This window comes from Cordyceps javanica, chromosome 6, assembly GCF_051103115.1.
Source record: "Cordyceps javanica chromosome 6, complete sequence".
Classification (NCBI taxonomy): domain Eukaryota; kingdom Fungi; phylum Ascomycota; class Sordariomycetes; order Hypocreales; family Cordycipitaceae; genus Cordyceps; species Cordyceps javanica.
Genome location: NC_139300.1, coordinates 826,772 through 839,568, shown reverse-complemented (window position 1 = coordinate 839,568; position 12,797 = coordinate 826,772). Strand labels below are relative to the sequence as shown.

Sequence of the window (12,797 nt, the reverse complement as noted above, 5' to 3'; positions counted from 1 at the left end):
GGACACGCCGCCCTAGCGCCCGCCTATACCATAAACTCCTGTTTGCCGGCTTCATCCGACTCGATAGACGCTTCAGAAGCGAGTAGTGTCAGGAGGAACCCGACGCAGCTCAGGCCGGTCAGGACGAAAAACACAGCACGGAACGACTGCTCGTACGCGGCCAGGATATCGACCAGCTCGGCCGGCGAGAGGTCCAATCCGGTCAGTCGCGGTATCGCGCCCAAGGCCTGGCTCTCCTGCAACAGAAGGCGAAGCGCGGGCGGCAGGGCGCCGAGGATAGCGACCGAGGTGCTGAACTGGTTGCCGAACGCGGGGGCGGAAACAGCGAGCCCCACGGACGCGCCGAACAGCCGGAAAGAAACCAGGATGCCCACTGCGTGGCCGTGAGCGTCGGGCTACGTGTTGGCCTGCGTCATGATCGGCAGCGCGGTGAACAAGGAGCCAAGCCCGACCGCCACCATGGCCTCGAAGCCGACTGTCTGGGCGAGGCTCATGTGCGCCCCCCACAGCGTGCAGAGACCGAGGTCGAGGCTCGGAATCAGCCACGACAGCCTGACCGCCCAGACGTAGCGGCGCGTCCGCTCGATCACGACGGCCGCGACGCCCGTGGATGCCATCAGAAGCGCGTAGAAAGGAAGGAGGGACACGGACGACCGAAGAGGCGTCTCCAGCCTGACGGACTGGAAAAACAGAGGCAGGTGGAAGATGAGCGTGTAGGAAACCATCCCGTGCACGAAGCTGAGAGCCAGCACCCCGGCGGCCGTGCGGGCGCGGAAGAGGCGGTAGGGGAGGATGGGATGGGCGGCCCTCGACTCGTGCCACGCGAACGCGCCCAGAACAGCGACGCCGACGACGAGCGGGAGCAGCGTCCTCCACGAATCGCCCGGGTACATGGCGCCCGCCCAGCTCAGGGGCAGCATCAAGGAGACGGCGCCGACGACGAGCAGAGCGAGGCCGCACCAGTCGAAACCTGCGAGCCGCGGCACGAGATCGCCCTCCGGCTTCAACGTGAGGCAGAAGACTGACAGCGGAAGGCAGAGAGCGACGAGGGGCAGATTCAGCCAGCCGATCCACCGCCAGGACGCAAACTCGCCGAGCAGGGCGCCAACGACGGGGCCGAGGACGCTCCCCAACGCGAACGGGATGGAGACGAGGCCGATGTAGAAGGCCCGTTCTCGCAGCGTGGTGATGTCGGCCACGAGGATCTCGTTCAGGACGTCGATGCCTCCGCACCCGGACCCCTGCAGCGCGCGGGCGAGGATCACGACCGGGAGAGACTGCGCGGTCGCGAAGACGACAGACCCGGCCGTGAAGAGGAAGAAGGCAACGTAGAGCGGTATCTTGCGGCCGATCACCTCCGAGAGACCCGTGTACACGGGCAGCGCAACGGTGACGACCAGCAGAAACGAGGCGTTCGCCCAGAAAACCTCCAGGTACGTCCCGTCAAGCTCTTCTGCTATGATCTGGGAGCTGCGTCAGCCGAGGCAGCGGGCTGCTTGCGCCGCGGTCGGCGGGGCTGGTCACTCACCGGTATGACAACCGCCAGCGCCGTGGCGTCGATGGAGACGATCAAGACCATCAGCAGTATGGAAAAGAAAGCAAGATGGAACTTGAGCGGTTTTCGGAGCTTCTCCCGAGCGTCGAAGCCCGTCTTCGGGTCGTGACCAGCCGGTGAGGAGGGGGTCTCCGGCGCAGCATGGTTCGGCGGCGCCGTGCTGGTCGCCTTGGCCGCGTTGGCCATATCCACCGTACTGGCCATGCTGAGAGTGTTGAGACGCTGCGTGACCGTGGCGCGGAAGGTTGGCGCGACAGCACACGCGGGTCGTATAGTGCAACCACACCTTATGCCGGTGGTCGTTTCTGATTGCTCCGTGCGTGAACTCGTCGCGTATTATACAGCCGGTTTTTATGTCTGCTGCCGATGGAGCCAATGGCGGGAGCCGTTTCGGGCCCTCCAAGATCGCCGCGTGCTCGACGGTCATGCCGCTACCGCCATCCGTGGCCAGATTTGGCTACTCACCCATGACAAACACATCGCCGGGGGGAAAGGGGGTGGCGGTGGCGGAACGAACAGGATAGAGTCCCTACCCGCGGGGAGCGGAAATCTCATGATATTATGCTTGCGCCTCCCGCTCCGGGCAGCACAGCTATCATGCCTGTCAGAGGGATTCGACCGGATCAATCACATCCCGCCACCACAGGGAACCGCCCGACTCATCTTGAAACCATTCTCTCCAGCAGCGATGTGTGGTTTCGTGGCAGTGTACACTCCCACCGGGGCGGCCGACCCGTCTTGGAGCCAACCCGCGTCTCCTACGTACGGTGAGAACAGCACGAAGGCCGATAGTTTTCGTCTCGAACGCTTCGAACTACAGCAGCAGCTAGCAAAAGCTCTTGAACTGATCCAGCATCGGGGCCCGGATGGCCGGGACGTGTGGGTCAACGCGGATGCCACGGTTGGCCTTGGACACTGCCGACTTGCCATCAACGACACCTCGTCGTCCGGATCTCAGCCGCTGCACGACGCAGAGGAAAAGATCCACGCGGTGGTGATCGGAGAGATTTACGAGTACGACGAGCTTCGCCGGCACTGCGAGGACGCCGGGTACGAGTTTGGCGGCCGCAGCGACAGTGAGCTTGTCCTGGCCCTCTACGTCGTCCACGGCGCGCCGGGGCTCTTCCGACATCTGCGCGGGGAGTTCTCCTTCGTGATCGTCGATGCCAGGGGCGATACGGAGAGGATCATTGCCGCGAGGGACAGGTTCGGCATCAAGCCGCTCTTCTGGACCACGCAGCAAGGGCGGATCCTGTTCGCGGCCGAAGCGAAGGCGTTCCTCGCCTTGGGCTGGGTCCCGGAGTGGGACGTCGACAGCATAGCCACGTCTGGGTGGCTGGCAGACGACAGGACCATGTTTCAGGGCGTGCAGAAGCTTGCGCCAGGCCACTGGATGGAGATCGGGCCGGGATCCGCGAGGGCGGACCTGCGCACCAAGCCGTACTGGGACCAGCAGTATGCCGCCAACTCGGCAACGGACCGCGAGGGGAAGGGCAACGAGGTGCCTGTCGCTAGGATGATCGAGGATGTCCGTGAAAAGCTGGTCGACGCCGTGCGAATCCGCCTGCGGGCAGACGTCCCCATGGGTCTCTACCTCTCCGGAGGCATCGACTCCTCTGCCGTCGCCGGCATAGTGGCGCATCTCGTGAGTCGCGAGAACGTGAAACTTGGCGGCGGCGGCGCGGAGGTTGTCGGCCGGCCGCCCAGGATCAAGTGCTTCACTGTCGGCTATACCGATGCCACGTATGATGAATCAGGTGAGCGGCGGCCGTCGCGCCCTGCCCAAATGTACACGTGCTAACATACGGACCCCCCCCCCCCCCCCCCCTCCGCCAGACGTCGCGGCGAGCACGGTGGACTGGCTCAGCGAGAGGTTCGGACTGCAGGTCGAGTGCCACAGGCTGGAGATGGACGAGCAGAGGCTTGCCGACAACTTCGAGGACTCGGTATACCACACCGAGCACCACATTTTCGACCTGAACACTACGGCCAAATCCGTGCTGTCGAGCCTGCCACGCAAGCACGGGATCAAGTCCGTGCTGTCCGGGGAAGGATCCGACGAGCACTTTGCGGGGTACTCGTACTTTACCGCCGATTTCCTGCAAGAGGCGGACCGCAGCGTGGCCGATCTCGCCCTGGCCGATCCCGCCCTGGCCGATTCCGTCCTGGCCGACGAGGACCGGCTGGCGCTGCAGTCACGCGTGATCTCTGAAATGACGGACATGGTCAGGCCCCACGGCCTGGCGATGGGCGCGCAGCCGGAATCGGAACTGAAGAAGGGCATGACTCTTCCCGCGGTGCTCTCCCTGTTCCCGCACGGCCGAATCTTTGCCGACTGGGTGCTCGCCGACCGGGAATCCGTGCCGGGCTCGAGGCTCCGGTCCTTCTTTGCCGGCAAGGACGCGATGGAGAGCTGGCACCCGCTGCACAAGTCGCTGTACATGTGGGCGAAGACGCTGCTGCCCAACACCATCCTGACCGGGCTCGGGGACCGGTCTGAGATGAGGAACAGCGTCGAGGGGCGGCCGCCCTTTCTCGACCACCGACTCGCGGAGCACGTCAACGCGCTGCCGCCCGGCGTGAAGATGCGATACTCGCCAGACGAGAGCCGGGGCCGCTCGCGGGGCAGCGCAGATGATTACTGGTGGAGGGGCTCGGGCTCTGGTCTTCGATCGGTCACCGAAAAATGGATTCTGCGGGAGGCGGTGCGACCGTTCGTGTCGGAGGACATGTACAGACGCAGAAAGGTCATGTTTCTCGCGCCGATCCGATGGGCCAAGGGTGGTCCGCTTCATCTCATGTTCCGGCGGATTCTGACCGAAGAGTCCACCCGAGAGCTCGGGTTCGTCCGTTGGCCGTTCGTGCGGGACGCTCTGGAGCGCGGCTTCGGCGAGGCGGCGGATGGTGCCTGCTTCAGGGCCGTCATCTACGCTGCTAGCTGGGTGACCATCTCTTCTCGGTTCAAGAAAGCGCTGCAGCAATCGCGGGCCGCGGAAGCCCGACTCGACGTCTCGCATAGCTGAATGTGCACTGTGGTGGGGGGAAAGGCAGAGGGGAGCCAGAGGCTCGACGTAGTTAAACTGTAGGTTGAATGCTAAGTTTTCATCTATCTACTCACTTCCTTCACTGCCCGTGATTAGATGACTCTCCCTCAAGCGACCCGTGACAACCTCGCGAGCGGCGGCACGAGACGGCCTTGGCCTAGCGTCAAACTACGGTGGCCAGAACTCGAAACGCGGACGATGAAGTCACTGCTCCCGGATCTTCACCGGACAGCGGCTCCCCTCAGGCTACGAACGGTACACGCCGCGCCCTTGTCCGTGACTAACTTGCCGGGTCGGCCGTCGAGACGCGCGAGGCGAGGCGAGAATTCTATCTCGAGATCATCCGTCGTCCTGAAACCGGGCTGCACGGACTTCCAGACCCTTTTCTGCGTGCTGATTTGCTCCCTAGGTGTGCCCTCCCAGTTTTGGAAGAAGACTCGGTCACCGGCTTTCGAGTCCGCGGGAGGATCGACCATCTCCACGACGCACCGGCGGTGCCCCTCATCCTCCGTCTCGGAGACGGCAGCGAAGAACATGGCGGTGGACACGATTCCGCACATGCCAACATGCTTGACGTTCCGCACGACGACGACCTTGCGACCCTGCAGCTCCTCCAGGGGCACCAACCCGTTCAGCCCAGAGCACACGGTTCGGCACGTCTGCCCTCTGTACTGGAAGGTCCCCCTGTCACCCGGACTGTCACCAGCGGCCACCGCCGAGACGTAGAGCTTGCGGGCGCTCGGATGCTTCGTGATGCTGAGAACACGTCCGACGCGCAAGTCCAAGTAGGCTGGCGTGCGCGAGGTCCCCGTCTCTGCTTTCCTGTCGCCTGGGGGTGCCGGGTCGTGGGTGCGTCGTTCGCCCGAGGGCGCCTGCCGAGTCGATGGAGGCATTGGCTTGGCCGATTGATTGCTGGCCTCGGATGGGGACGGGCTGTTGGTGTTGAGCTCGAATGACAATCGGCCTACGCCTGCACCCGAAACCAGAAATTTATAATCTGTGAGGATGGGCTGTCGGTGCTGAACTCGAATGAAGATCGGCCCGCGCCTGCATCCGAAACCAGAAAGTCCTAATCTGGGGGCTTTGTCAATGGCATCTCTTCTAGGGAAAAATTGCGACCACGGCTTCTTGCCATCGTGGCTCCTTTCCGCTGAAATGCAACCGGAGCGGGCCTTTCTCTTGTCTCCGAGAGCCAGTCTTGACCTCAGGTACGGTCCAGCAGGCGTGATACGGTTGTGGCTCCCGCACATAGCGTGCCATGTTTCGTTCGGTGGCTAGGTACGTATACTGTTCATCGGATATCACTACGCTGCACGTCAGGATCGTCCTGCCACGATGACCGTTGCTTGTGGAATTCCACAAAGAACCGCCGCGGGAGCTGCAGCACGGCCTCTTCAGCCAACGCCCTTCCAACTCGTATGTGGAGCGCAAGCTATATGCGGAAGGTAGATGCTCCTAACTCGGATGCATTGCTTTCACGGTGAGCGAGGCCTTGAGTGGTGGCTTCGGCGCCAACTACGGCGTAGAGCGTCAGCTACGGAGCACCTTACAGAACGTGAAATCCGGTCGCCCGCAGCCGGCTGCTGCTCAAAAACCTCCATCGTCGTCGACCAGTGGGCACGGGAGGCGCCACCAGTAGAAGCGCCCGGTGTAACCCAACGCCTGGGCGCTACAACCAATGCACGGTAGCCTGCTCATAGTGTGTTGGGCTGTCTTCAGCGTGTCGAACTGACAGCCATGGCGGTCATTCAGTTGGCAGACGGGCGCGGTATCTTTCTCGAGGCCTTACGCTCGGCCTTTCGTCCGCTGTGCACCGCTTCCACGCTCTTGGCCGCGGGCAATGCCGGCGGGCACAGCTGCTGGGCCGGAGTTGGCGAACTACCCCTGCGCCCTGAGAGCGCTCTCATGTCAATCAGGCTGCAGGGGCTCGCTGAGGAAAGGCGCAGCGGTCGGTCCGTGCGCGTCAACTTCAGCAGCGGCGTGCATCGGCCCGGAGGTTCCGTCAACGGACGCACCAGCGTTCGCTTGCCGTGGACAGCTACGTATCACGCCACTTGCATCACCCTGTCCAAACGTGGAGAGTGTTTTTCATGGCAGACCACAACCAACATATGCAGCTGTCTGGACCACGCCATCTCCTTCGCTGGTGACGTCTTGCGCGAGCCGCCATCGCTGTATCGTAACAAATCGTCGAGGTTTGGCGTCCACATTTCATGTCGTCCCTGTCTGCTACGCCCATCCACAGTGCGCTCTTGTCGCCGAACGGCCTATCAAGCACATCGGCAAAATCTAAGCTATGTGGTAGAAGTAGCTTCGCAGAGCTAAGTTCTGTCAGGCATTGTATTCTTCTCATATGGGATGCTTTTGCAGCAGCCAAGGGAAGCGAAGAGCGCTGTGCTGGCAGAACACTGGCTACAGCGCTGGCCAGAGCGTAGGACAAAGCACATCTTGCTGCAGATGAAGGAAATCCTGGAGTGCCGTTTGTTGATCGAGAACGTCGCGTAAGACCGGGGTGCGCGCCACTCACACCACCTATCTCCCCACCACCCTCACAGCGTCATACGCCGGGCCTGGGCAAATCTGGAACTCAGCCCCGGCGTGCTATTGAGAGTTATTCTCTTGCAACTTCATTTTCGATCGTCTCCGCATACGGCGTAGAAGATGACGGTTACAAGTTGAGGGATTTTTCGTGCAGTCTGGCGGGCGTGCTGTGGCTGAGCAGCCAAGAGCCTGGGTAGCTGGCGGGTTTGGCTAGAACACTGCTAACTCGCGATCGAGATCCTTCATAACAGGGTCCGATGCAAGTGAAGTGCATTGTGAAGACCAATGCCTGGCGGCGCAACAATAGGACGGCTGCTTTAGCCTGCTGGATCGCCGCGAAACCTTGGTTGTGAGGCTTTGCGCTATGCTCTTCACCACCTTGCGCTTCTACACAGCATGGCCAGCCGTTGCTTGACGACAGGCGCAGTGCATACCGGATTGAGGGGGCTCGCGGAAGGGGACCGCTCATGCAACGCCCAGTCCGCGCGGCTTGGGCTTTGCAACGTCGCATCACGAGCTGGCCGTTGGACGAGGCCATGGAGCATGGAGTATGGAACGATTGACGGAGCTTCTTATTCGGCGACAAACAGCAAGACTTGTGCCTGGCCAGACCTCGTCTCCCCACTTGCGAGAGCCGACACTACTGCATCCACGCCCATCCCGTACTTAATCCGCCGAGTCACCGGCCGCACTATGCTGCTCGTGTTTCTCTTGCCGCGCCCTGGAGCCCCCCATACGCTTAGCTCATGAACCTCAAGCCTGGCTCTTTTGTTTTGTGGTGCTGAAGCGCCACTACTTCTCAGGCCAGGACAGAATTTGGAGACTCTAATTAAGTGGAGCCAGTCCGCCAAGTAAGCTACTCCAGGCAGTAGGTTTATGGGCCGATAGTCCTAGCCCCCAGCGTTGCTACTCGGGGCGGTCGATGCCCCGTGGCACAGAGTTGTCCCCGTCAGATCTGTCGCCGACCGCCACAGCAGTGCGAACGGCCCGCGGGGAAGAGATCGTAGATTTCGCGATCAAGCCGCGGCTCTGCAACGGTCATGCGGCCGCCGCACTTTATACTATGGGCTGGCGGCGTCTGCAATGCAAGAGCAGGGCTGCAGAGGGCTTTAACTTGTCTGCATATTGCACTCGAAGCCATGCAGAGGCCCTGTGCCATAAGAACTGGCGCTCTGCAGCCTGATCACATTTCTACTCTGCTATTTGTTGAACCAGCCACTCGGTAACCAGTAAGACGCTGACGAGGTACAACCTCTCGTCCCTTCCTCTGCACGAGAGTGGGTGAGGCGGATATTACATTTGCGTCCTGATGTGGGTCGAATGGAGAGTCCTTCTTGTTCTCGAGCTCCGCTGCGGACCTGATCGATGTGGGCCTGTGAGGAGACCTGCTCCAATGGTTGCGCTCATCCATGCTGGGGAGACGCTATGTGGACTTTCCGTAACGAGAAGGCGTGGGAAATTTGTTGCTCCAGGCCAGGCGTCCTGCGGGGCGCCACCGTGACTCGCTTCAGCCAAGCACTGGCTTCCTCGATCCCAACACCCTACGTGGAGGACAAGAAGGCAACCTTGCATAATGTGGTGCCCGGTTCTCCTCATGCTGACCGCGTGCGTTCGGCCCCATGCAGCGGAAACCCGACGTTTGGCGTGAGAAGTCTCAGCGACGTCGTTAGAAGCTAGCATCGTTAGCGTGGTGGGGTCGCGGAAGGAGGCGGGGACTGCACCGTTCCTGTCACCAGCAACAACGTCTGCTGTTCGGTCGGCGATCGCATATTTCGCGAAATGGGAGACTTTAGGGTGAAAGCAGACGGATCGTGTAGAGGAGATGTGGTGTAAGAGAGGGTAGGAGGGCCGGTGTAGTGCAGATGGAGCCCGGTTCAGAGGCACAAAGACCGGGCCGAATGTTGTCGCCAAGAGACTTCGAGACCAGGGCCGCATGGCGGGTCAAATCGTGCTGCTGCCTCCGCCCTGGCAACACAGCGAAGAAACACGCACCATAGCCACGCCGTGTTGGGCCGCAGCGCTCCTCTGTTTCCGGATGGCAAGGGCAACCCTCATTGCGCCGTTCGGTGGTAGGAAACCACCCCAGAAGAAGTTGTCCGGCCGGACTGGCGCAGAAATCCACTCACTCCAGGTCGTGCGCGCCGTTGCTCGCGACGATCTAGCGCCAACACCTCATGTTTTGGCTCCCCACCCACGGCGGAGTTTTCATTCCTTGGCGCCCGTAGCTGACGAGCCCGCCGTAGGCTACTCCCTGTAGAGCCAGAAATAGCGGCCATCTGTTCCCCACCCTCTAACTAAAACTCACTAAAAGCACTAGCAACACCCATAACGGTTTGTACGGTACCATCTGGTCGGTAACCAGTAGGCGTTCGCGAGGCGGATGTCTTTGTGTCACCGCGTCTGCACGGGAGTGGGCCCCGCGAAAATTGCTCCCGCTTGCCATCACGGGCAACTAAGATGGGGCGGCGGTGCATGCCGCCACTTTATTTCGCAGGGCAAACCGAGCTGCGGAGCTGATCCATTTTAGCCATGATAGAAGGCGTGCCAGTCATAGTCGGGTGCTGCGTATTTGCGCGGAAGCCGACGCCGAGCACCAGAAGACTCAGCAGCTCTCGCCGAACCTGGCACTGTGAGCGGGGTGCTTCACGAGCGCCATGGCGTGGCCAGGGGGGGGGGGGGGGGGGGGCTTTTACCTGGGAAAACACGGCGGCGATCTCGCGTTCGCACAAGGGGACCAGCTCAAGCACGTCCAGGTCGATATGCTCCTGCACCGAGAAGACGACCTTGACGCGTTGGTACACGGCGAGTAGACGAGCAACGCCGGTGACGATATGGCGGCGAGCAGCCGGAGGTCGTCCGATTTGTCGTTCTTCATTTCCTGAACAGCGACCAGCGACCAGCGACCGAGTGCGGCTCACTCTATGTGCCGCTACCCAGCAGGTGGACATTAGGCTGCCCGTCGGCCTCTCGTGTAGTGGGAGGTAACCGTCGTCAGGATGGCGGGTGCAGGGAAGCACGACGCTGACCGCCGCCGTTCGCAGCGGCGACACGCGCGGCCTTCGTTTTAGCGTGGCGGCCTTGGGTCATACTCGTCAAGGATGGGAACTTGTCTGCGCCGGATACTGTGCGTGCTGCCCGTTTGTATTCATATATTGCCTGCAGTAACTACATTGAAGCGGCCATACGTGCCTGCCGGCCTGGAGCCTCCCAACTGTGACGAAGTGACTTCACGTTGACTGGTTTCCGCTCAATCCGCCGTTCCTTCACTACTTGTTATCACGAGCCGTTGTACATGACGTTGGGCCCAAATCCTTGACCGGAGCCGCCCTGGTCCGATGGCCCTTGCTGCTGGTTCCTGTGCGCGAACGTTGCTGGGCCTGCGCCGACGAAGCCGGGCATCGGACTTATGTTGGGCATGTTGTTGAGCTTGTGCCACTCCACAAACCTGCACATGATTAGCAGTGTTGTAGGCATACTCCTGCTTGCCTTTGACTTACATGTTGACGGCGTCCGAATGCAGGAGTGCAGCAGCTCGCATGCGCGTCTGCTCGTTGTTATTTTCTCCGACCGCGTCAAGCAATTTCCGCAAGAGACCGGACATGTTCCGCATTTCGGTGGTCATGTTCCTGTTTTCGCTAGCCAGGGCCATCACGGCAACCGCCAGACGCGGCTCGTTTTCGTTGTCTGCCAGGCTGGCCTCTGAGCCGGTCTCGTCTTCTTCCGCGTCTGGACTGTCCGCCGCGGGCGGCGGCTCAGAGCCATACATGAAGTGGTCCGACTGCGGGCCACTTCTCGAGGAGCTAGGTGCAGAGACGTTCGTCTCCGGAGGCATCTGCAATTGATGATGCTGCTGACGAGACTGCTGCATGGGATAGCTCAGCTGGTTGGTGCCACCGTGGCCGGGCGCGGCAGGAGACTGTTCAGTTGCACGGCGGCGCTTCAGTTTGGCGGCCCCGCTCGTGCGGTTGATAGTGTCTTTCTTGGCCATGTTGAAGATGCTGGTACTGAGAGAAGGTTTGCCTCGCCGTGAACGAAAGACGGGAAGTGGTATTTATATGAGGGGCCGTTTTCGTCCTTGGTTGTCCCCCCCCTGCGCGCTGCTGTTTTGGCCTACAAAGTGCGTGTGTGTTGGTACCTGATGATTCGCTTGCACAGGGGATGAGGGGCTGCAACGCGGTCTTCTACTTAGTCGTTGCTGCCGTTGGTGGCTCGGGGCTACAGGGCAGGCCAGCATGGGACCGTGTTGCCATAAATAGATGCTATCCAGTCGCAGGACTTCGGCCATCGTTGCCGCGAGTTCGCGGCGTGGTTCACACTTGCAGTATAGCGACGAACTCTCTGCAGGAAGAGGCACGGGGCAGTGAAGGACTAGACTAGCTTACTACTTACACGTGAGAGCGACGAAGATGAGAAGCTGAGTGTTGAAGACCGACAAGTTGATGCTTCTCAACGTTGCCCGTTGTTGCGGTCGGACAGTTCTATATACACACGATCCGCAACAGCGATGGACGCCTCGCAGCGGAAACACGCTCCCACTTCCTCATCTACGACAGGGAGCCCCTGTCAAGCTGCAGCTAGGATGGGACAATGCTGCAGCCGGATGGGACGATGCTGCAGTGGAACGAATTCGACGTCTCCCACGGCGTCTGTCGCAGCGAAAACTGACCTCGGTCGCAAGACATTCTAATGCCACACAAATATGAATACAATACAGCCTAAGCTCTTTGACAGCCCAAGGACAGCAGCAATGTGGCATAGTGTCAGAGACGAGGTGACGACGGCCACCTCGGGCGAGAACCGCCCTGAACGCCCTGAACGCCCTGAACGCCCTGAACGCCCTGAACGCCCCGAACGCCCCGAACGCCTCGAACGCCCCGCAGCGAGTTCAACGACAGTGGAGGCACGTCTGGAGAAGCTAATGCGAGAAAACGGCCACTTGAGGAAACAGGTCAACTTTTTCGAGGGCCTACTGGAGAACACCGCTATGATCCTCCGTATGTCGGACAGCCTCAGCGCGGTTGTGTCTGAGTTCAATGGCCTCCTAGAGCGCTTCAACGAGCAGTGGAAGAAGGACGAGACACCTCAAGGCGGGACTTGACAGCCTTCGACGCGTGCAGCGGCCCCGAGAGCTTAGACGATAGAAGCCGAGGAGAGGTGTGCTTGGCTGCTAGTCCCTTGCAGGGTTGCCGTTGTTGGCGGCCACTGCCAAATGTCAGCAAGTTGGTACCTAACGGGCAGGAGTAGAATTCTTCTTACGAGGCCGCATTGGGTGGCGCATGAAAGCACGGCGTTGCCTTACAGCCGTATTTTTGCCCACGTCCTGACTAGTTCTTCATGAAATCTTTCCTGCCGATCTTCTTTGTGGCTCCCGTAACACCTACCTAATCTGGCTCAGCACCTTGCGGCTGGCATGGTACCACGACGGGCGGAGCGCGTTGCTTGAGGCACATGTGACGGCTACAACCTGCGGCGAGGCGCCAACTCTGGATGGGACAAGGGCCGCTGTCACCTACCTGGGTGGGAACTCACCGCCGTGCAGAGCGTTCTTGGGCGCCGGCGGACTCAGTAGCTAGCTCGTCATTTCAGGGCTGCCCAGCTTCCCCGTCATTGCGCGAGATTTCCGGGTGGGGAGCGATGCTGTCGCATTCCGAAAGATG

At 60.9% G+C, this 12,797-nt stretch overlaps 6 protein-coding genes across 6 annotated transcripts; 3 read left to right on the top strand and 3 right to left on the bottom strand.

The window, feature by feature from the left end:
- Nucleotides 1-23: 23 nt before the first annotated feature.
- V2A60_008714 (uncharacterized protein) lies at nt 24-1,759 on the bottom strand (the record flags this gene model as incomplete). The annotated part of the gene is made up of 3 exons (XM_083259986.1): nt 24-395; nt 459-1,463; nt 1,529-1,759. 3 exons carry the CDS (start codon nt 1,757-1,759, stop codon nt 24-26), a joined length of 1,608 nt encoding a protein of 535 aa, XP_083116112.1.
- A 484-nt stretch (nt 1,760-2,243) lies between these two features.
- V2A60_008713 (asparagine synthetase B family protein) lies at nt 2,244-4,578 on the top strand (the record flags this gene model as incomplete). Its single annotated transcript, XM_083259985.1, has 2 exons — nt 2,244-3,312; nt 3,392-4,578. The coding sequence occupies 2 exons, from the start codon at nt 2,244-2,246 to the stop codon at nt 4,576-4,578; spliced, it is 2,256 nt and encodes a 751-aa protein (XP_083116111.1).
- A 242-nt stretch (nt 4,579-4,820) lies between these two features.
- On the bottom strand, nt 4,821-5,492 carry V2A60_008712 (uncharacterized protein; the record flags this gene model as incomplete). The annotated part of the gene is made up of 1 exon (XM_083259984.1): nt 4,821-5,492. The coding sequence occupies one exon, from the start codon at nt 5,490-5,492 to the stop codon at nt 4,821-4,823; it is 672 nt and encodes a 223-aa protein (XP_083116110.1).
- Nucleotides 5,493-6,336: 844 nt separating this feature from the next.
- On the top strand, nt 6,337-6,892 carry V2A60_008711 (uncharacterized protein; the record flags this gene model as incomplete). The annotated part of the gene is made up of 2 exons (XM_083259983.1): nt 6,337-6,618; nt 6,845-6,892. 2 exons carry the CDS (start codon nt 6,337-6,339, stop codon nt 6,890-6,892), a joined length of 330 nt encoding a protein of 109 aa, XP_083116109.1.
- A 2,731-nt stretch (nt 6,893-9,623) lies between these two features.
- On the bottom strand, nt 9,624-11,128 carry V2A60_008710 (uncharacterized protein; the record flags this gene model as incomplete). The annotated part of the gene is made up of 4 exons (XM_083259982.1): nt 9,624-9,761; nt 9,834-10,197; nt 10,421-10,585; nt 10,638-11,128. The coding sequence occupies 4 exons, from the start codon at nt 11,126-11,128 to the stop codon at nt 9,624-9,626; spliced, it is 1,158 nt and encodes a 385-aa protein (XP_083116108.1).
- A 759-nt stretch (nt 11,129-11,887) lies between these two features.
- Nucleotides 11,888-12,238, top strand: V2A60_008709 (uncharacterized protein; the record flags this gene model as incomplete). Its single annotated transcript, XM_083259981.1, has 1 exon — nt 11,888-12,238. One exon carries the CDS (start codon nt 11,888-11,890, stop codon nt 12,236-12,238), a length of 351 nt encoding a protein of 116 aa, XP_083116107.1.
- Between the last annotated feature and the right edge of the window lie 559 nt (nt 12,239-12,797).